Genomic DNA, 23,670 nt, shown 5'->3' on the forward strand with positions numbered 1-23,670 from the left:
GTTGGTGCATGGTGACAGTGGCACATGCCCTGGTGCATGGGATTAGAGGGACAGTCAGTAATCTGCTGTTTAAGCTGTATGTAGGGCAAGAGTGGCTTAGTCTAGCCACTCTTAGCACGGGTGGAGCGCTAGAGCTAGAGGGAGAGGAAGTGGACTATAGCTTTATATAGCTGCGCTCATCCTGCGTGGATCACCTTCTGTTTTATCCGCATCTAACTCTCTTTTTCTCTCCCTTAATTTGCAACCTGCATATAGCAGTCTATAACATCAGAAGTTCTACTTAATATTTTGAAAAAACGCATCAACTAATGTCCACGGGAGAAGATAATTCGGAAGGACGAAAAGGGAAAAGCCCACTTCACAAATTGCTTACAGAATTGGGGTTAGGGGGAAAAATGTGTTGCATTTATTCATGAGAAAAAGAATTAGTTTAAGAGGGGATTGTATTATAAGTCCTATTGAACAAATATACACAATGATTTCGACCTGCTGTCAGCGGTGGAGAGAAACTAAAGTACCGTACCGAAGTAACATTTTTAGCCACTTGATACATCAAAGATTTCTTACAAAATTGAGTAAAACAAACAAATGAATGTATATATATGCATATGCTCAACTAAATAATTTTATTAAAGGAACAAGCATCGGTCTAATACAATAAAGTCTGAAGGGTAAAAATAAGGATCCAAGAGAAAGACATAATTCATGTTGAGCAGAGCTTCCCCTGCTACTCCTGATAAATATTGTAAATGGGGGGCTGTTAAATTTAAAAATCTAGTCCCTCATAATCCCTGCAATACCCTACAAAGCCCTTCAGTCGCGAAGCGCTCTCGAGATTTACAACATAAGCACCACTCACACTACAAAACATTTTACAATCATCCAAAATCACAGAGCAAAATCAAATCTTATTATTTCGATAACATATCCAGAACTCACAATGAAGTTATTCGCTGCACGGCTCTAAAGAGAGAACTTCAAATTGTGTAGGGTGAAATGAGAAGATGACACAAACAGGGTCGCACACAGTTAGTAATTATAGAACAGGTGAGGTAGAGACAGAGATGCACTTTGTCCGTCACTGTGGAAAGAATTCAATTCACAATGTCGCTCATGACCGAGAATATTTATGAATGAGAGGTTTATTACATATTCAGTCATTTTCAGCATTTCCTCTACCATATCTTTGTAGAGATAGATATTCTGCACTTATTTTTGAAAATTGATTGATATTGAATAACGTCACCTTTGGCTTTTTCACTACTTCATTTTGCAAGATTCAAAGATATTAATCCAGATGCAGATGAATCAGTCATTTATTATGAAAGTAACGATTATTTGCAGCTCTAAAAGTACTCGTCACTTATTGTTTGTAGAGGACATTATTTTATATATGCATCTCTGTGGCGTTTATTACTTTTGACTTTACTTCCTGTCAGTTAAGTTCAATGAGTTGAGAGAGAGAGAAAGGGAGAGAGGATGTTACATTGCAAGGTCACCTGACATAGCATGAAAGCAACTGAAAGACACATCAACCATCTTGGAGATTTAGCACCATTCTATTTCCCCCCCATCCCTTTGCTCCATTTTTCAATGGACCAAGTAATTTATGTCGAGTGATGTCAAGCACGGGCCAGTGTATGAATCAAAATTTGTCATGTTGGCTTTTCCCACTCAGGTCTATGAATGCATACAGCTCAGTTTTGAATTTGAATCCCCGGAGAGCAACGCATTGCTTTTAACTGACTGCAGCCTCGGCCGAGCAATCAGGCCCTTTGTTTTTTTCACACCATCCCACAATCCCACCTGCTTCGTCGAGACCATGGAGGACCCTTTTGAAAACAACGAGGCGGCATGATTTATTATTCTAATTAGGCAAAGTGAGACTTTAGCATAGCCACAATTACGCTAAATCACCAAAACTGTTTTCTGGTTGGCTGGCTCCTGTTCTGTTCAGACGTTAATCAGAGGCAGCTATTGAGTTGAGGTGCAAACTACTTGTGAGTCCCATTATTGCTCAGTAATATCTTACACAAGCAAACAAACACTTGAGTCCTGTACTACATTACAAATACCTATTTTGGCTTATTAACTAACATTTTATTAAACTGTCCTTACCAGGTTTGTAATATGCAGCTTTCCAACTATCTCTCAGTCGGACGGCTTTAAGTGCCACGACACCCAGTTCAAATCTACTGCGCTCCTTAATTCCAGGTCATTTCATAATCTCTTTGATACTCACTCACATCTGCACATCTCTTTGCTCTCACTCCCTGACAATGAAACAGCTGCAAGCTGGCATACTCACTGAATGCTTTGGTACAACACACACACACACACACACACACACACACTCATAGGAACATACTGTATGCAATCACCTGCCATGCACGCGCACTAGTGCCCATTAGAGAGCACATAAAGAATGGTGCACACAGGCACACGCGTACAAACACTTGCACACGTACACACACAGACGCACACACACACACACACACACACACACACACATAAACTGCTACTGAACTCATGCAAAGAAACTGGTTTCATCCACCACAGATATTCTTCTGAATTAAAAGTAAATCCTTGCTCCATCACAGCAAGAGAGTCACAGAAATAGTCAATTGTGTGATCTCTAGTGAGAGATGTGCACACACACATTCACAGATGCATGCACACACTGAGGAAATAAACTTTTTGTGTAGGCTCTGTATGTATGGGGTCTCCATCCATCCCTGTGGCTCTGATCACCTTTACCGCCCCTCCTCCCTTTCCTCTCTTCCCCCATCTTCACAAGCATCCCAAAACACTCAAATCCTCCTGCATCAACAGGCATGTGAACCCGGTGTTCAGTTCATCTCTCTCTCTCTCTCTCTCTCTTTCTCTCTCTTTGCCTGCTCTGTTTTCATCCGTGTGCTTCCACTCTCCTAGCTTTTGGGTAATTACCTGGCATTTGCATTGCAAAGTCCCCTGTGCCGCCCTCAGCTCCTCTGCAGGTGATTGAGCTTCATTTCCTCAGCAGATAAGAGAGAGGGAGAGAAAGAGGAAGAGAGAGAGAGAGAGAGAGAGAGAGAGAGAGAGAGAAAGGAAAGGAAAGGAAAGGAAGAGGGGATTGCGGCAGGGTGTGATGTTATTCTGGTTTAGAGGATATAGAAACCATGCGCTGAATCCTTTTGTTGCTGGTGGATTGATTGGTTCTAGGCGTGCACAAGAAGTTCCCACACTTACACAACCGTCCTCATCACTATCTCATCACTCGGTTGGACTGTAGTGGAAATAACATCAGTCAAATCACTATGGAGTGTAAATACTTTTTTTGTTATGGTTCATCTGAATTAGACGGGTTATACAGTCAGACAGGAAATGTGAGGGCAAGAGAGCGATGTAAGAGGGGGGTGACATGCACCTTGCTTGCATGACAACCAAGGATGCTGCAGTTGTCGAGTGTGTGTGCGTGGGTGTGTGTGTGTGTGTGTGTGTGTGCGTGTGTGTGCGTGGGTGTGTGTCCTCGACCACTAGGCCATCATGATCTCAAACTCTTAAGCTGCTTTCAGACACGCACTGACGTCCACACATTTTCCTGAACCTTTCCGGAGGAGCCGTATGTGAGGATGCAAATGTCTGCTGATGCTTTGCATGCATTTTCCAGAAGCCAAAGATATTCAATGCACAGTGATTTAAAAGAGAAAAATCCGCAAATCATCACGTTGAACAAGCTGGAGCCGGAGGAAAATGATTCAAATTATTAACTAATTGTCAAAAAAAACAAAAACTGTCGCAGATTACCCATTATAGTTATGAATTGCTTGAACACCTTTAACTGCTATTTGCAACTTTTTATTTCAACTAGGGAGCTACGGCAAAGATGACGCAGCATATAGTGTGGTTCATTTTTTTTCCTCCCTCAAACTGTTGTTGTCAACTCACCCTGAAAACATCATAGACTGACCAAGTAACTATGCATTTTTCAACCGATGTGACCAAACTAACCTGCTCATCACTTGGAAAGTGCACATATAGGCCTCCTCTCCAAACATGTCCCACTGCACAACATATCACATTACATGTGTATTAAAGAAGAATGCACTTGTCAAGTTCAAATTGCAGATAACAGAGATACGATTTGAGATGAAGTGAGCCAACATGGGGCGGTGCCCGGATAAAATGTGCTTATTCTTCCAAATGCACTGTACAGATCATTCTCTCCTGATGATGATTTTGGAGATAAAAGCATCATATGGCTGGTCGCTGAGTGCCGGACAGTACGGACTGAATGAACTTAGGAACATCGCCACCGCCGCCTTTTCAACATTTGCTCAACAGGCCACACAATTCAGGGATGGAGCGGTTTTATTAACGGCCGTTAACCGTGCAGTCCCGAGGCTGTGGCTCGTCCCGAACACACTTCCCCTTGACGTAAAAACGAAAGCACAAAGGGCGCAAAACCTACCCATCCATACGTCCACACTCGCCGCCTGCTCCACCGGTGGCGCCTCCCACCGAATGAGAGCCGATAATTGGCGGGAGCTCATTTGCATGCTGAACGGCGTGGATATTTATTTAAATTTAATTTCGCTGCCGCACGCGGCGCACTGTAGGCTTTTTGTGCCAAAGTCATATTAACCCCTTGACTAGTTAATATGCGGTGCACGACGTTGCCCACGCGTAATGAATATTCATACTGATGGCGTTTTTTTCGCCGCCTTCCATCCAACCCCCCCCCCCCCCCCGCCCCGCCCCGCTGCAAGAAGAAGAAAAAAGAAGCGCAACAGCGCGCGGCTATTGACGCATCACGGAAGACATTTTTCATAGTTGTTCTCCCAAACACAAAGACGCACACTCCGTTTGGCTCCGTCTCTCCGCTGCTGCTGCGTCCGCGTCTGCGTCCGCGTCCGACTCCATGGCAGATAAGAGCCAGGTGCCCGGCAGAGAGCGCGCTCTGAGGGGAAGGGAGGAGGCAATGGTCGTGGCAGGTAAATGACGCACGACGACAAGTTAGTGTCCTAGATGAGGAGCTGCCAGGGGGGATGACGCCTGGCGCAGCGGTGGAGTTTCAGTGCCTCTCAGTTTAAGGCCAATAGAATGACGTGACAGTCGCCGCTTAATGAGACAGCCCCTTCCATACACCTGCTCAACTTCATTTTATTCATGTGTTTTAGGGTTTTATAGGGTCTACCAGCATCTGAGAACGAAGTTCTTCTAATAGAACTTTGCAACGTTCGAGAAAGGAAAAAAAAAAAGATTAAAGGTGCCCGGGGACAAACCCATTTTCAAAGTGGATGTCTGTGGTTTTTCACCGGCTTTAACGTGGTGCGTTTCTCGACAGGAGAAATCTTCCCCTGAGAATCGTTTGCCAATCTTGACGCCACCCTTGTTTGATCAAACTTGGTCCAGAAATCCCAACTGGTTGGTTCACCTGTCTGTTGGCTTATCCCCGAAGTTATTTTCCCACGGAGATTAAACGTGTTCAGATGTGTTCATTTGTTTCAAATGAACACATCTGAACACACTCAACACACAGTGCAGCTTCACAGTGCAGAATGCAGTGGCATTTTTGAGGTCTTTGCGACCCAAAAACCCATCATAAGCAACAATGGTGGTTGAAGTACGGCTCTCGATGGACAAGTACCATCTTTTTTTTTGTGTTCAGTTAATATATATATATATCTCTTTGTTGCATTGAATTACGATATAAAAACGGCTATAGTGTAAGATTTCTCCCTTTGAGTTTCGGCCCTCAAGAACCCTAATCTAGCAGATTTGACTTTATAAACCAACTCTGCCCACATTTGCTTTACCAGTTTCTTTTTTTTTTTGTCTGTTCGGGGGCACAGCGATGACATCTCTGAGCCAGGCACAAAATGTGAAGTGGCAGCTAAAGCCTGTTGGGATGTATTGTGGGATTGTGTTACAAATAGTTGATGATTAAACCGGGATGAAGCAAATCTGTATGGATCAAGGTCTCAGCACTGTCAGGGACGTACTGGCACTCACACAGAATATGACATTTCAGTTACTATTGTTTTTCTTTCATGTTAACAGTGACGTTGTATTGTTTTGATCATTTCTCTGTAGTGCATGAAACACATTATACACCTACTTTTGCATTTCTAATGTTATTGGTTTTTAGATGTATGACTGCCAGTCAAACTGCTTCCTCACATCTTGGCCTGTCATCTTTTGATTGTACTATTTAGGGACAGTAAGGCTTGTATGCGACAATGTTGCGATTGGAACCCGTGCTCCCAGTCATCACCTACTCAGACGTGAGCGTCCGCAAAGTGCATTGTGGGAGCTGGTTGTCGAGTGCATGGTTAGAAGCGGTGCCGCAGCGTCCAGGGGCCCATCTGGGCATTATGCGCATGAAGGCTCCGCCCCGTCGTAAGTTCCTGCTCCGTCTGTCGGAGCAGCTCGGAGACACCGCATGGCAGAAATCTGTTCCTCCCCTTTCACCGTGGGGGGCGGCTTAGGTGGGGACGGGGTTGCTCTGGAGTGTGTATGTGTGTGTTGGAATAGCATGCTTCTCTGTTTGTCAGCGTGTTCCAGTAAGCGTGAGTAATTTAGGCATCGCAAGGACTGTCTCCACATATGCCCTGTGCAGTCCCAGCCTTGTGTGTGAGTGAGTGCACACGTTGTCCCCGATGTACAGTCAAAAATCACTTATTTTGCAAGTTGCTTCGAGCCCGGCGAGTCTCTTTAAAGAAGCTCGTTATTCCTTGTTCAGACGCCTCAGTGTCCTCTGTTCCCCCCCTTGCTCCAGTGTGTATAATGTTCTGTGTGACCTTGGCGAGAGTGATCCAGTGGCAGATTGCTACATGGTAGGGCCACAGCAGCTATTATTTTGAGTCAGTGCAGCATAGGCCGCCAATATTTCTTCCAAACAGGATGGGGAGGGAGGTCAGCTGACCAAAATCAATCTCTGTTACATGCCTCTCTATAACTCATCTCTTCTGTCTCCACATGCCCTTGTTCTTTGGCTTTTGCATTAAGCTCAGAGGGTGGGAAGGATGTGTAGAAGTAAGTGGGAGAGCAGACAAATCAAGTAAATAAACAGTAGGTAAAAGAATGAGACAGATCTGCTCATGGGCAGCGCTGTAGCTCAGTGATTCTGTTGCCTCAGTGAAGGAATGTAATGGGCCTGGACCCAACCTGCAGTGTGGAGTTTGTATGTTCTCCATGTGTCTGCGTGGGTTTTCCTGCAGGTGCTCTGATTTCCATCCCAGTCAATTATATGAGACCTAGAATAGTGAACCATGCATCTTGCCCAATGCATGCTCATGAGAGTCAGTGGTATAGAAAATGTGTAGAGAGATTGGAAATATGAATTTACTTTTGCTATGCAGTTGCAACAAGGTGCATTTATTCATTTATGCGGACCAGCGGGGCGCCACCCTCTTCTTTTCCCACCAAGTTGGCTTTTGAGAAAGATGTTGATAGCAGGGTCCAACAGGATGTTCCTCCATCTTGCTGGGGCAAGATTACGGAGCCAGTATTATAGTAGAGGGTCTTCTCCATAGCAACTGTTCCCGTTGCTAGGATACAGAATGTATGGAATGCATGGATGAGTTGAAAGTTGTACTCCCCAGAGTCAAGACAGTTTTCCCACCCTGCACAGAGGCAGCTTCATATGTATGTGCATCTCAATACCAAGTTGCGGTCGGTTGTCTTAAGGCCACAGCAGCATCATTTCCTTAACTTACCTCTTCCTTTTTTTTTAAATGGGACCACCTCCCACCAGCCTTGCCTCTTTCCTCCCCTCCCCTTCTTTGCCCCACTCTTTCTCGCCCCAGCCCATCCTCCCATACAGCAGAGGGTAGTTGGCACCGGTATAAAGCATCAGCCTCCTCCGACGACTCGTGCCTGACTCTCTGCCAACCTGTGTGAAGCTAGAAAGCGGAGTTGTGAGAGGGAGGGAAGAGGGAAAGGGAGAGAATGGATTTTTGGAAGCAAATAAACAGAGCAGCCTGGAAATCGACCTTTCCGTCACCAGTTTTGGCATCGGGGGATAGAACCTCTCCCGTGTCTCTGCGTGAGGGGGCAGCAGCGCTCGGACTTCCGTTTAACGGGTGAGAAAGACGGGACCACGGGTAGATGCGGAGGGTAACAAAGACTGAATACCCGCCGAAAGTCAAAAAGGGTTCTTATTATTCGCTAAGCAACAGATTGCTGTGCCCTTCACTGATGGTAACCATGATACAAGCAGAGTTACAGGGCAGCGGGTCCGATGTTTTGGTTGTGGTCCAGCCGCCTACGACCACCAAGCCAAAAGCGACAAAAGGTGACCGAAGTATTCCAGTCCACTCCTGCTGCACTGTGTAGCCTGCACTGCGCTTTTCAGATATCCTCAAAAACAAAGGCGCACAAAAGAAATTACGCCCATATCTCATCCAAGTTGGAAAAAAATCCTTTTCATGAATCCTTCCCCCATATTCAGCCTGTTTTCTTCTTTTGTAAGCTCAGTCAGTCACACTCCCTGTTTTTTGTCGTCCTCTGTTCTTTCTTTTGCTGGCGTGGTGAGGCATCGTAGTGAGGGTATTCAGCCAGTTCTTTCTCAGTGCCTCTGTGTGTGTGTGTGTGTGTGTGCGTGTGTGTTTGTGTGTGTTAGGTGGGGTAATTCTGGCAGAATGGGGTGTGGGCACTGGGCTGGCAGGGGGGGAATGCTGGGCTAGGCACAGTGAAAGGAGCCAGCCTGGTACCGCCTGGACCTCTGCCAGCTGCTCAGTGGGAGAAATACCCACTGCAGAGATTGGTGCGCCAGGATTGTACAGCTGATTGCGCACTTGTGTGCGCGCAGGCGGGCGTGCACGTGTTTCCAAGAGGAGAGTGAGGGACGATGGGAAGGTGGTGTGAGGAAGAGGGTGTGAAGTGAAGATGGAGAGCAGCTGAGCGAGACGAGAGGGCGGGGAGTTTTGGCTCGGAGTTGGCTCTTCTGGACAGTGCTGTGTCGGCGTGTTCTAGGCTGTCTTCATTTTTACCTCTTTTTCTTGTGTTTGTTTATTTGTTTGCTTGTTTGTTTTCTCTTGGATGAAGCGCTTGGTCTTTTCACATAGTGCCCAAAGGCACGGTGGTCTGAATGCCAAAAGAATCCTTCACTGCCTCTCTGCTTTCCCCTCATCTGTTGCTTCTTCACTGGCTATTTTCTCCTTTTATTGTTTTCGCTGGCGGATCTCTCCTCCTCCCTCTCCTCCCTCTCCTCCTATCGCACACTTGTCTCTTTCGCTGTCAAATCTTCTTTATCTGTCATTTGGCAACCTCAATACTTTCTATCACAGTGGCCAGAAATGAAGGACAAGAGGGTGAGATTGAGCGGAGGATGGAGACCAAATAAACTCAGAGAAGAATGAAGATGTTTCCTGTCCTCGCTTCACCTGGCGACACCCCCGAACACAATATTTATCAAGTTCAGTCACCGACACAGATACACTTTGATTGCGGCTGACTGTGCCCGTGAACATGAGATGGCAGTGCCACACAACCTGCTGCTAAAAGACAGAACTGTCGCACAACAGTAGGACAGGAGGGGACTGCCTGAGGGCAGCCAGGCCTCTGTGACATTTCAGTCGTCCTTTGTGCTTCCACAATCTGTCACTGCACAGAGAGAAAAACTGTTTCGTCTAATATCGAAAAGTGCCCTTAAGGTGGCACACCTCGACAGGCTTTATCAGCTCGCGTGCCTGCGCTGCTTCTTTTGCCACCTATATATTCTTCAAAATCCATGTGAATCTCTAGGGCCTGGATTTACACTTTGTGTTTGAGATCACGCTGGGCCCAACTAGGAAGACAACTTATTGTGTCTGTAGCCGATTAAAGAATGTTTGTATTCAGGTCAGTGTCACACATCTCATCTCTGGGCGGCCACAACAACAATCACACATTGAACTTAAGAGCAAGCGTCCCTTATTGGTGTGCGCCTAAGCTCATAGTGTACCCTGTGGCCTGTTTATCTCTCGACTAATATTAGTGGTTGCAGTACAAACCAGCCTTGCTTAGCGGAGATTTGCACGCTAAGTCACCTCAGTCAACCTAATCCTCCTCACACATCTGTGGGTTACACGGACAAGCACACACACACACTTCCTTTTTAGCGCTCTAATTCCACGCAGCACAGTTGGCAGTGGAGGCCCCCCCCCCCCCCCGCCACCTCTCAGCACTGCAGTTTGTTTTACTTATTGGGTATTTTTAACATGGTGGAGATTAGGATTGCATTGGATCTACTTACAAGGCCCTTCCCTGCTTGTGGGGTTAAACAAGTGTGTGTGTGTGTGTGTGTGTGTGTGTGTGTGTGTGTGTGTGTGTGTGTGTGTGTGTGTGTGTGTCTGTGTGTGTGTGCGCGCATGTCAGACATGTTGTCATGGGCTCACTTTGTGGCTACCTGATGCTGCCAAGCCGAGCACTTAATACGCTCACATTCAAAGCCATACACTAGAGTAAGAGAGAGATCAGAAAATAATTGTGTTTAATTGTGGGTATTGAGGGGAGGACAGCAGGGATATAATGGCAGTCAAAGCCATGTAATCTCTTAAATGTCTTCCAGCACAGAAGCCTGTGGCTCTGATCCGATGGCCCGGATCAGTCTGTAACAAAGTGCAGACCTACGCGGCCTAGTCGCGGCAGCTAATGGCTCTCTTTACTACTAATGCTGTAATTTGTATTGTTGGAACACTGTTCGCCTCTGATACCATATTTGCTCACCGTGTCCCTTCACAGACAAGCATGCAGTCAGTGGGAATCCCACCGTGGAGCCTTTTCCAGAAGCCATGGATACCATCATGTTCGGTGAGAGCTCACAATCACAAGCTCGTTAGTCAGAAATAACCCAGTATAAGATCCTCTGGTACATCAATAAAAATGTTGGTCTTTCTAAGGACTAAGCACTGATGCTGTGTGTGCGCGTGTGCACGTGCTGTTGTCATATATCCAGGTATGGGCTGTTTCTGGGGAGCGGAGAAACTTTTCTGGCGACTTCCAGGGATCTTCTCCACACAAGTGGGCTATACAGGCGGCTTCACACCCAATCCCACCTACGAAGAGGTCTGCTCAGGTACTATGCACCATTTACTTTGTCTACACTTTGATTTCCATTGACTACTAACGCCGCCTGCCTGTGAGGAGTCGAAGGTGGATTCCTCTGTAAGATCGGTCAAGGTTCAAGAGACCAAACAGAGTGCAAAGGAAAAAAAGAAACAGGGTTTGAAAGATTGTTTTAAGGACAACGCTCTCCTCCTCTCGCCTCCTTCCCTTCATCTGCAGTCAACTAGTCAGACTATACTGCTCCAGATGGGCTACACCCCCCCTTGACCTACTTGTAAGGATTGGGCTCTGTACTGTGCTGTACTGCGGCGTTTTTTGCCAACTGAGGTACTGTGTGTGACGCGCCATAAATTGGCTTCTTTCCCAGAGACCATGATTTGGTGAACAATATGTTGACGCTTGAAATTGGTATAATTACAGTGAAAATGTTGGGCTGCCTGTTCGTGTCTCTGAGTTTGTGTCTTTCTGTTTACCGCCTCGTGAGATTCAACTAGATCGTGCAGTGTGGCTGATATATAATTCAGACGAAGATGTCTCGGCTCTGTTGTTCGCTGTGTGCCTCCCTTGTGTTTTAGAAGTCACGAGCAAGTAGTTTGGGGCTGCTCCATTTCTGAGGGCACATGATTGCAGGCGGGCACGGGAGTCGGGGTGCAGGCACAGCGTGGGGTACGTGCAGGAGAGGAGGGGAAAGACGATTGGGCCTGGCTGGCAGACACTCTGGGCAGAGCCCTTCAAGGTACTGTGCGTTTCCTATCTGCCTGCCAGCTCCCTCAGCAACAAGATGGTCGGCTGCAGAGGAGGAAGGAGATGGAGACAGATGACAGAGAAAGAGAGATTGAGAGCCGTGGCAAGTGAGGGAAGTCCAACAAAAAAAACTTTTGAGAGGAAAGAAAATTTGAGGGGGCAATACGTGTGAGAGAGAGAGCAGTTGCCTGTCCGTCGTCTGAGAGAGTTCAAGCGTCGCTCCAGTGGCCATGACGGAGCAGAACACTGCGACGGCATGAGGCCGGGGAGCTGTCAACACAGCCGAGCTATAGGACAGGCGGACGGACAGAAGAGAAGGAGCTGATGGAACTGTCAGCAGAGCCAGGGAAGGATGGAAGGACAGGGAGGCACTTGGACGGCCTGACAGACAGAAATGAGGGAGCTTGAGGCGCAGTCAGGTTCGCCTCAGGAGGACGGGCGGTACAGACAGCTGACAGGCGGAGAGACGCACACGTTGTCATCAATCAGCATATCTTATCTCAACTCATTTGCAATACATGTCTGTTTCGCAGCACATGATCCAGAGTTGATGCTGTAACCTGTTATGCTTTAACTCCGTAGAATCCACGATAACTCGCGTAATTGTTCCGACCATGACTCGTAGCAGTGTTTATGCAAATACCTGGTGAAGGTCAAGGTAAAGACTGTGGTCATGGGGAGACAACAAACAGTTTCCTTGAATCACATGTGTGCTTACCCAGCCATCTACGTCGACCTCCTCCCAGAGAAGGTTTGCACAATGCCCCACTACTTCAGTCTTTGCTTCATAACTTGATTTATACATGAAACAAAGGTTCAGCATGAGTCCTGATGTACATTCCTTTGGCACGGGTGTTGATCCATAGTTCAGTTTTATATTTCACTGTTGGATGTCACGAAAAACCGGTGCATCATACATTATTGTGCTTTAAATATACTCCCCTCAGTTCCTGTGTGTGTGTATCGGTGTATTCCATGTGTGTGGTGTGCCTACTTTTTCACCCTCACCCATCGCCACCGGCATCATAAACTTGGAGGAGAAAACGCAATTTGTGCAGTCCCCCACATTTTATTTCTATAGCCTTCGTAGCATGTGATTACATTTTTGACGAGCCACATGTCAGTTGCAAGCAAAGCGTCGGAGCCTATGCACATAGTTGCCGTGGGAACGTTTTAACACCTGAACACAGAAGTATAAATTCAGCTGTAGAGATGGTTGTGTCCAATGTTGCTTTATGATGAGGACACTCGTATTGGAAAGTAAAACAAAGTTAACTTCATAAAGTACCTTACTGTTTTCAACAGTGGGGGACAACTTAACAAAAAAGGGCCAACAGGGTGGCATGTTGATCTGGGTGGCTGGTCATCACCCAGAAGTCCATTCACCCTGGTGAAGTGTCCTTCAGCAAAACATTGAATCTCTACCGGTCTGTATCACTTTAACCCCGTCAGAGGGGACGAGCATGAAAAATCATGGAGCGTTTTCCCCTTCTTTTATTTTTTGTTTGTACTACTTTCGACCGTTCTACCTGACTTTCCTGTGCCATGAGTGTCGGCCTGCAACCCACGCAAAATGCATGCAGCTCCGTAGGCTGAGAGCGTTTGTATGTGCTGGAGATGGAACGCAATGAAATGATAATGTTAAAATGTGCAAAACGTTCAAACGGTACAGACAAACACACTAAAGTATTATGATTACTATGATTGTCTCAGTCATTTCGACACACACACAAACACTGTCTATCTTCCATGTTGCATTTCAGTATATCCACTGTCCCCATGCACAACTTACACAAACACCAGAGAGTGAGAAGAGGGTGACAGCTAATCACATGGTGACAGCTAATTACAGCGAGTCTTAAATAGGAATCTATAGTGTTTCTCTTGCTGTAACAGTTTCATAACCAATATCACGGATGGTAACTGAACTATGTAACGTGTGCATTGGGGGAAGAGACACCCGACACATACAGCCAACAGAACAATGTGTAGTGTCATTTCAAGAGCTGGTAACACTGACAGCTCCATTTTACATTATTGACAATCTAATAGCAAGTCAGACAGACGAACCCCATTTTCTAAAGACCCCACGTGATGCATTTGAAGTGTTGCCCTCTTTTGCAGCAATTTTCTCTCGGCAGGTCCAACAAGCCGACAAGTGGACCATTTTCGAGCAGGTTTGCAGAACGAACCCAGGTAGCAGGCGGCACCTGCAAGGAGACTGTTGTTATCTGTGGTCGATGCTGGACAGTATTTATGTTACGCCCGTGCCACGGCAGACTCATTAAATAATCAGGCTATAAAAGGGAATTGGGCCTATCAATTTTTAGAGTAAAAAACAAAACCAGCTAAATCAGAGTTTCCAACTTGCCTAAAATCACTAAAGTAAAAGGAAATGAAATGCAGGGATCTTACCTGCCTCCTTTACATAAAGAGGAAAAAACAGTTGTTTTGCAGATAGTTACAATATATACAGAAGAGATTAATAATCAAACAAAATCATTGATGGTCACAAATTACTCTGGGTAATTTAACATAGCACATGAGTATTGCAAAGGGCAGTAATCAATCATGGTTTTCATGATGATTAAAAGTTGCAATGGTAATGCTAATGATCAGGAATGTTGCCAAAGTTTACCATGAAACCAGTTGCTGCTTCTTCCCTAGTAGGTAAAGGATCAAAAAGACAGGCACTGGTAAAGTATCAAGAAATTGTGAACAGCTCCAGCAAAGACTGACTATTAGCTGTTGTTGGACACTCATGGAAACTATTAATACCCACTGAAAAGGGTTCCTGTGCTCGGCTTCGGTGACAGCCGTTTAAACAGGTGAAGTCTTCAATGATCATTTGGCCCGAAATGATCCTTTGGGTGAGCTGAGTGTCATTTTCGAGATGGAAAGTGGGTCTCAGTCCAGATGCACGGATTTGGCAGGCGGCCTCCTATTGTCTGCAGTGCACCTGATGCGTGTGTGTCTACCTGCGCATGTGTCTGTGTAATGTGTGAACAAGGGATAGGAAATGCTCCTATTCTTACAACCCTGAGCCAACACCTTTGTATTTACATTTAGAAAAAGTACGTTGGGATGAGGTGTGTGAGTATATGTTCACTTCTGTGCGCGTGTGTGTGCGCGTGCGTGCGTGCGAGCGAGATTGAAAGTGTGTGTACGTATGCACCTGCATGTGAGACATAAGCAGCTCCCCAGTTTGAGGATGCCTGCCGGCAGCTTGTTGAAGCTTTGGGGTCCTGGCAGCTGCAGACAGCAGCGTGTGTGTGTGTGAGTGTGTGTGTGTGTGTGTGTGTGTGTGTGTGTGTGTGTGTGCGTGTGTGCGTGCATGCGTGCGTGTGCTTTTGGCAACCTCCAACACAAGCTCCAACCTTTCACTGTGCCCTCTCTCTCCTTTTCTCCCCCGTCACTCTCTGTCTCTTCTTCTCCCATTGTGCCATAAGCAATAACATGGCTGTGTGTGGATTCACCCAGAATTTCTTCTACCCCCACCCAGGGCGCCCTCAATGACTCGTACACCCAACACATCATGAAAAATTGGGGGGGGGACGCAATGATGAGTAAAAGCAGACCCAACAAAAAGCAGCATACAACTTGAATTTTTAATTAATGCAAGATTATGTTTCTCCTTTAGGTCTAACAGGTCACACTGAGGTGGTGAGGGTGGTCTTCTCCCCTGAAGACATCAGCCTTGAGGAACTGCTCAAACGCTTTTGGGAGAGCCACGATCCTACACAAGGTAGCAACACACACACACACGCAAACCCAAACATTGCCCTCAAATATGACTGATCCCGAGGGGCACGGGGTGTATTAGAGCAGAAGGATGATGCCCAGACGTGTGCCTGCGTGTGCGTTGTAGGTGGGGTGGGGGGGGGGGGGGGGGTCTCATGGGTGTAAGTCAACGCCAGACAGTGTTAATGTGTCTGAGATCCAGCCATCCATGGAGAGACACACCAGTGTGGTGAATGTTCAAGCCCCAACTGCATTAAAAAAAAACAAAAAAAAAAAACCTCTCTGAGCGCAATGTGAATAGCATGTACTTTATCCAACTAGAACCAGCTGAGGAATCCGTCCCTTTTGTCATTCACGTCACGTGTGGGCGTCTGTCTGATTCACCGATGATAGTAAATTGATTTTATTTTCTGGGACGAATGTCTGTGATTTTTTTGTGTTATTGCGCTCTTTGCGTGTCATTGGCGGGTTTATTCCCCTGACGGGCATTTCTGCTGAAGTACTCAATAATGACAGGAAACTTTGCTGCCATGGTGTAACACTTCACCTAATTAATTCAAATGCTGAGCGGGGTTATTTCGTCACGTTACATACGCAATGAAGTGTGCGTGACATGTGCGCCCCCCCCCCCCCCACACACACACACACACACACACACACACACAAAAAAAAAAAATGTCTCTCCATCTCTTCAAATCTCTTGCTCTCTCTGCTCACTGGACGAGGTGATGTAAGGACATTAATGCACCGGGAGGTTTGTGTGTCCATGTATGTGTGAGAGAGCAATGACAGGCAAAGATGTACTCTGCTCACTCATACTGAAATATAGGGAGGGGTACGTTGGGAAGAGATGGATCAAAGATTCATAGGCCAGACCTTTAAAACAGACTCACGCACACAGACTCCCACACACTCGTATCTGCCCGTGTCCGTTCCATCATCTCTTTTAACATCTGTCATGATTGCTCTGTCATACACCATGTGACCCGAATACACTCAAATGTCCGCCAGTTTAACTACCCGGCTAAATGCATTGTACGTTCTTCTCATTTCACTTCCCCTGTTCGGCTGGAGGTGGTTTTTACAGCAGTGGGAGGGGGAAGGAGGAACTATTGAGTGTTGAGGCTCATCTGAGAACCACACGAACGCCGATCGGATGAGATTCCGTAGAACGAGGGCAGAGACGCATCTTACTATGGGCAAAGGCACAGGAAGAGTTGAGCCGACACACCACAGGGCAACGAGGCCAAAAGAGTAGTCATGCATTTCCCATGACTCACTGCCTTGTCTCATCTCATGTTTTATTAATAGCATGCAGCTTATTGTCTATGAACTCCGCAAGTTTGTTTCTGGTCGCAGGTAAGACCAGGTGACCTAATTCTAACCACAAACTCAAACATGCTGTTTTTTTTCTGGATGTGTTAATCTTCGCCGCTCCCCTCTTCTCCGATTCTGGGTCCATGTCTTGCAGAAATTCCTCTGATTTGACAAATACGGTGTGGAGAGGTGGAAAGAGGCCCGCTGGCTGTGCCTTCACGCGTGCTTAAGCTCCAATTTATTCCGTCCACCTTAGAGCTGGGTTTAAAAGAGAATGGATGAATTAAAGAAGTTTGCTTTTTCCCCTTTTAACTGCACAGATTCACCAGAGATTATCGTATATGGAGACGAGCCAGGGAAAATTATGAATTCTGTTTTCTCCTGACAACACGGAGCTTTATATATGCTCTCAAGGAGCGCCTGAAGAAACTATCATGTATATACATATTCAGTTCCATGCGATACTTTAATGTGTATCTGTGGATGCGCATCTGCAACTGTGTGTGTATACACATGTGTGTGCGTGTACCCGTTTTGAGATCTGTGCCTCCCTGCTTTGCCTCAGTTCAAAAGGGTTTAGTCCCGACAACGTGATGTCGGGCTGCGTCAGCTCCACCAATCCCAGCCTGGATAGCAACATTAGCAGCCAATCAGAAACTCCCAGCAGCCTTTGCTGTGTGCCCTCTTTCCATATTCAGCAACGCTAGTCTCAATCTGCTGGCTTCCCTGGGATGTTGCATAAAGACCCCTGATTCAACACGCTCCCATATTATAAGTTTCTTATGTCTGCATTATGACAACTCTTCAGCAGCGTAACTTTCTCATGTGAGTGTACACGGAGACAGTTGAGCGCAGTCAAAGTGACGCCCACATGTCGGAGGGCAACGGCAGATCTGTTTCGTCATGATGCCTGAAAACATTGACTTGATGTGCTGCGAATGATCACAGTCGAGATGCGAACACATTGTGCCCTTTTGCACACTGCAGATCGATTGCCCACACATTTTTCGTATGCAAGCATACTGTTCACTTCACATTATGCACAAGTGCTTATTATGCCTGCTCATAGACAGCTTTACTTTGTGCATGAATGCGAATGGGCACAACGCACACACACCCCCAGTGCACAGGGTGCACACAGCTGCACCAATGGCACGTCAGTTTGATCTGGATACTTCCTTACAGAAGTCCGTAGGCCCCGTTTCACTCTCCTGTCTCCTTAGCTCTCAGTGGAACATAGGAGCGCCCCATCTAGCCACAGCTCACATGTCAGCTCACCCCTCACCACTTTTTATGCTCTTCAATCTATTCAAACGCAAGGTCACCTCCATTCCTCTGCCACCTTTTTTTTGTGATTTTATTATGCTTCCTTTCTTTCCCCATTAAGTTTTCCAAATTCGTTCCCTTTTTCCCGCTCTCCCCCTGTCTCGCCCATCTCACCTGTGCCCCCAACCCCCCAGTCTCCTTTGCAGTGAGCAGAGCGGAGGGGCAAGTGAGTGAGCAAATGGCCCCGGAGCCCGTCAGCACATCCGCACCGCAGCTCAGAGTTGACTGCTCCCCGAGGCCATCCGCTCATCACACAAACACACTCGCATCCACTCATTCCTCTTTTATCTCTTAGTCACTCCCCCCCTCCCCTTTCCTCCTTTCCCCTCCTCCCCCCTCCGCTGCCCTTCATCTTAACAACCAAGGCTTTTCCCCCTTTGTTTCTTTTTCCCCATCTCTTTTCCTCTCCTTTCCTTCCTCTTCCCTTGTTCCCTCCATCCTCTCCGTTTTTTGAGGACATGCAGTATTTATGGTGTGGGCTGCTGATGCTGCGGCAGTGAACAGGCATCACAGGCGTACGCCGCTAGACACGAAAACACAAATGCACAGCTAAGATGGCCGACGCGGCTGTCCTCATTTGAGAGCGTCTCCGCGTACATGCATGTTAACCCCTGTAGGTAGATATTTATGGAGTCATGCAGTCAAAGAGTGGTGTATTACAATTCAGAAAGCTATTCAGAAATAACACCTACGGCAGAGGGTGGCCTTTTTTTTATTCATTTATGATTGTCTTTTTTATTTTGTAAGATGTGTTGTGTAGTCGCAATAAAGGATATGTACTCTTTTATAGCGCTACCAACATTTATAGTACTCAAAAATAACTGACATAAAGTGTTACGGTGACTTATCACATATCACAGATGTACCATGGATCGGGTCAGATCATAAAATAGACATATATTAAGCAGTCATCGATGTGCTAAGTCACGCTGGCAGCCGTTACTTTCTGACAATTGAAATGAGCATGAATATTCCATTTATATCTTCACCCCAGCTGGCTGCGACACACGCCAATTCCCTATTGGGGTACCTCCCACGTCCTCCCTGTGTCACCACATCTCTTAATTTAGGGGTGTCCCCGCCACCTAAAGCTAAACCCCACAGGATCTGACCTTGACCCCTGACCTGTGACCTCTGCCACCCCCACACTTCTAACCCAACCTCTTCCATCTCCCCCGGTTGGCTGAGAATGGCATGCTCATTACCAGTTGTCATTTATTACAGCCTCACACACGCTGAGAGTCCTAATTTATGGAGATTGCGGCACGCGTGTGCGCAGCGTGGGGGGATGTGCGTCCATTTTATTATGTTTAGTTTGTAAGTTTTATAACACAAGTCACCTTATGTTCATAAGACAATTTTTTTAATATTTTCTTGTTTGCCTTGCAGGGAACTCAATACTCTCACATTACAATTGAAACCGTATCGGAGAAAAAATGGTTAACACTATAATGTTACCATCAGGTCTCGAACTAAAACATCGACTGCCTTAATTTCAAATTATCTAAAAAAATATATAGTTTGAGCGTTGTTAAATTGAGTTGACAAAAGACAAGATAAGATGAACTCTACCAAAAGATTTTTGTTCTAAAATAAGACGTGCAGCATTTGAAAAATAAATATTTTCTGACAAATATTGCCTGCAGGGAAGTGAAGTTGTCTCTGGACTTCAAACACAAAACTGTAGAGTTGTAGTTATAATAATCGTTGTTATTAAATTTGGAGCAATATTCATTGGGTAATTGTTTATTTTGAAATTAAGTAACTAGAAATATGTAAATTCAATAAAGATTTTACTCTCTGTTCCCAAAGGTGTGTTAGTTGTGAGACTGATTAAAGGCTATGATACAAATGTTACATAAACTGATGAGCCACATTATTTAATATTTGCAACATTTGTTGATTTGTTGCAACCCGTGACCTGAACACTGACAAACATAAATGTCTTTTTTTAATTCTTTTTTACTGCCAAACATCATATCTCATATTCAAATTGTTGAAAATCAATGTATGCTCTCATTCTGACTGATTTGGGTACAACAGTAGAACGAGCTCTACTTGACAGATTTGGTTGCAGCTAAAAATAAACAGCACAAGGGCCAGAGTCCCACTGCTCTGACAACATGTCCAGGACCATGAAGTGATCATGTTAGAGAGCTGCTCCAGCAGAGAAAATGAAAAAAAAGAGAAAAAGAGAGAGATAATTGTCACTGCAGTCATCAACATGATTCTTCTGCCGATGGTTTATAGGTGGTTTTAGTATGTGTAGTGTCTGACAGCCAGCAGAGCGTCACGTTCTGCTTTGCTCTTGCATATGTCACACATTCAATCCCCTATACGTATAACACATGTACAGTGTGTGCGTCTGTGTGTGTTCGCACGTGCAGATTGAGTGTGTGTGTGTGTGTGTGTGTGTGTATCTGCCGGGGATGCTCTCACCATCCCAACTCCGTACTCTGCCTCTGTCTCCAGCCCGTCAGGCGCAGCTTACATAACAACAGGGCAAAAATAGCTGCTGAGAGAGGAGAGGAGAGGAGGAGAGGGCTCTGCTGGCACGCACACAGTTGTAACGGGACCGCAGGGCACAGCTCAGCCCTGAGTATTATCATGCACGCACATGCACGCACACACATGCACGTGGTGTACTTTTGTGACAGAATAGTAGAAAAGGGATGATTGCTGGTCAGTGTTGATGCTTGAGCATGTGCAAGAGGCAGGGTTATGCCTCTTGACCAGAAGTATAGGTGACGTTAGTATTGCATTGAATGACGGGGAGTGCAGGGAGTCGGAAGGCAGCGGGAGGGAAAGAAAGAACGGGAAAAGAAACTACATTGGATTGTTCATTAGCGCTCACTCTGCCGCAGTCTAATTGGTACGCGCTGCCAAGTGCAGTAATTCTGAATTCACTTCATATGTTTTCTTTCCGTCGCACTCAGAAGGTTGCAAAAAGTCACCAATTATGCGGAGACATTTCTTAATTGCAGACACTGACAATATTGCGACTGCTGGAATGTTAATTCCGTCGTCTCTGTAATTATTTTTTTTGCCTCATTTGCACTCTTCTCTTGTTTTACATCTATTTGAGAGCTGACTTCCCTTCTGAAATACAGAGGGGGTGAGAAAGCTAAAACGGAGGACGGGGGGGGGGGGGGGGGGGGGGGGGGGGGGAGAGACGGACAATACCCGAAGAGGTGGAGAGATTCGACTAATCTCAATTCTTACAGTTGTTAATAGATGAAAGATCATGTGTAAAAGACATAAGAGGAGTATAATCCTGGGTCAGGCCACCAGTTCCAAAGTGGGTCTGGAAGAAAGGGACGCGTTAAAAAGTACAACACACATTGGTACGGTGCCCTCACTTTTTGACCGACCCGTGATTTATGTCCTCCGTCTCTTTCCTATCTCCTCCGTCCCTTTTCCAGTTTTTCATAGCAGGCAGCATTTAATCTGATTACCTTCTTACTGTTTCATCTCCTTTTGTTGCATCCAACTGAATATCACAAGTTTGAGGGTGTGGGCTGGATGAGGAAAGGGCCAGATCAAAAAAAACAGAATGGTACAAATTGTAGAGAGTGGGAGGGAAGGTGAAGTTGGAAGTGGAAGAAGTAGCTGCATGCTTTTATCCCCAACAGCCAGCAGTCGCAAGCTGAGTGATGGGTTTTTTTTTCTGGTGCAAGGGTAAACACGGGAAGAGATTTTCCCGAGTTGCAAGAAATGTACATTTATTTACATGCACTTGTACGTTACATTAGTTTTGTGCATGAATATTGGAGAGAGTACTCACTCCCTCACCCTCCCTCTTTGTCTTATTTTGGCTACCGTTTGTGTTGAAGGGGTCGCCTTCAAATGATCTGATTTAGGGGTGGAGCAAGTAATAAATATGTTTGCCTTTTGTGGGTGCAGGTCAGTGACCCCGAGAGGCGGCGCGTGTGTTTTGCCTGTGTGCATGTGTGTGTGACCCGTAGCCCCTCCCCTTTTGTCCACCCCCCATTACCCTCTGCTTTAGAGGCGAGGCTCTCATGCATAATGCAGAGAGAACAGGGAGGCTCTCATTAATAATTACTGCCGCCTTTGATGGATGGAGAAAATAACGAAGGGGGCTGTTAAAAATGGAGAGAGATGGAGGCGGGAGGAGAGAACTAGAGGTTTTTGGGTTTTTTTGGGAAGGGTGATATTGTTGCTGTTGTAGTTCTTTGAGGACGGAAGCTTAGAGGGATGGCTTCCGGCTTGGTACAATAAAATCAAAAGCCAGGCTGATGTTTTGGATGGTGTTAATATTTTGATTAGGATGGGTGGAGGCAGCTCTGAAGATGAGATTAATCTTAATTGTCTTTGTGTTGGAAACGTCCATTACCACTCAAGGGTTTTTGTCTCCTGACTTTTCTCTGATATTCCATATCTTCAAGCATTTCTTTGAGATGAAAAAGCCTTTTACTTTTTTACTTTTCTGTTCTTCTCTGACAAATTGCTCTGCTGTAAAACCGCTTTAATCAAATCAAAGCTGTCAAACCATTAGTTTGATGATAAATGACAGGTCTTCTCATAACTATTAAGCATAATTTGTCCATACACAATCTTGTGTGTGTGTGTGTGTGTGTGTGTGTGTGTGTGTGTGTGTGTGTGTGTGTGTGTGTATACGTGTGTGTGTGTGTGTGTGTGTGTGTGTGTGTTTATACGTGTGTGTGTGTGTGTGTGATTGTGTGTGTCAGAACCTCAGGGTCAGCGGGGAAGGTCAGAGGGAACAGAAAAGCCACAAGACCCCTGCCAGCCAGCCAATCGGAGTAAAGGCTCTGGTAGACAGCCAATGGCATAGTGACTTGGTGGCCTTTGATGGAGGGGCCACCATTAACCTTGTCACTGAACAACAGTGCTGGGAGCAAGATGGCTGACATCCAGCACCGCAGAGATGTAGAAAAAGAGGGCGAAGGTGGAGATGGATGCAGAGATAGAGAGTGAAAAATGAGAGAGTGGATTGATTGTAGACAGATAATCAGGGAAAAGGTGGAAATAAGTTAAGTCAGAAAATATATAAATATGAAATTTTATAGCTCATGTTGTCCGGCTCATCAGACCATCTTAACACCTTGCTGACCATGATGAATGTTATTCCTGCCAAACGTCAGCCTACTGCATGTTATAGTTAGGACCCGCTGAAGAGAGCTCCAGCTGAGATGGACAGGTTGTGTGAAAGTTAAGAATGGAGGGAATGAGAAGAGAAAGAGATTGGCCATTTTGACTGTGTTTAGTTCAGTGTGGTAACCGCAAAAACATGTTTGTTTGTTTTTTATTTGGACCACAGAAGCCATTGACATGGTTGAGCACATTTTGAGTGAAGCAAATTGTCTGCGGCAGCAACATTGGTTCGTGAGTTTATTCGGTGAGTGCCGTCTGAAGAACGAAGACCAGAAGAATAGTTCTGACCGTTGTATCTGAACAGACTGCGTCACAGATATCGGTTGTGACTCACCATGATGTAAGACATCATTTCATCTGAAGAGAACAAGATATGCA

At 45.8% G+C, this 23,670-nt stretch overlaps 1 protein-coding gene across 1 annotated transcript in view; it reads left to right on the plus strand.

Annotated features, from left to right (window-relative positions):
* The first annotated feature begins 4,759 nt into the window (after positions 1 to 4,759).
* si:ch1073-358c10.1 (mitochondrial peptide methionine sulfoxide reductase) overlaps positions 4,760 to 23,670 on the plus strand; it is a 29,643-nt gene continuing 10,732 nt past the window's right edge. Inside the window, exons 1-4 of the mRNA XM_035610764.2 lie at positions 4,760 to 4,973; positions 10,708 to 10,776; positions 10,922 to 11,041; positions 15,416 to 15,520. Coding sequence (XP_035466657.2) covers positions 4,901 to 4,973; positions 10,708 to 10,776; positions 10,922 to 11,041; positions 15,416 to 15,520 — 367 coding nt within the window. The 5' untranslated portion in view covers positions 4,760 to 4,900. The remainder of the gene's footprint in view (positions 4,974 to 10,707; positions 10,777 to 10,921; positions 11,042 to 15,415; positions 15,521 to 23,670) is intronic.

The sequence above is a fragment of the Scophthalmus maximus genome, chromosome 15 (assembly GCF_022379125.1).
Source record: "Scophthalmus maximus strain ysfricsl-2021 chromosome 15, ASM2237912v1, whole genome shotgun sequence".
Classification (NCBI taxonomy): Eukaryota; Metazoa; Chordata; class Actinopteri; order Pleuronectiformes; family Scophthalmidae; genus Scophthalmus; species Scophthalmus maximus.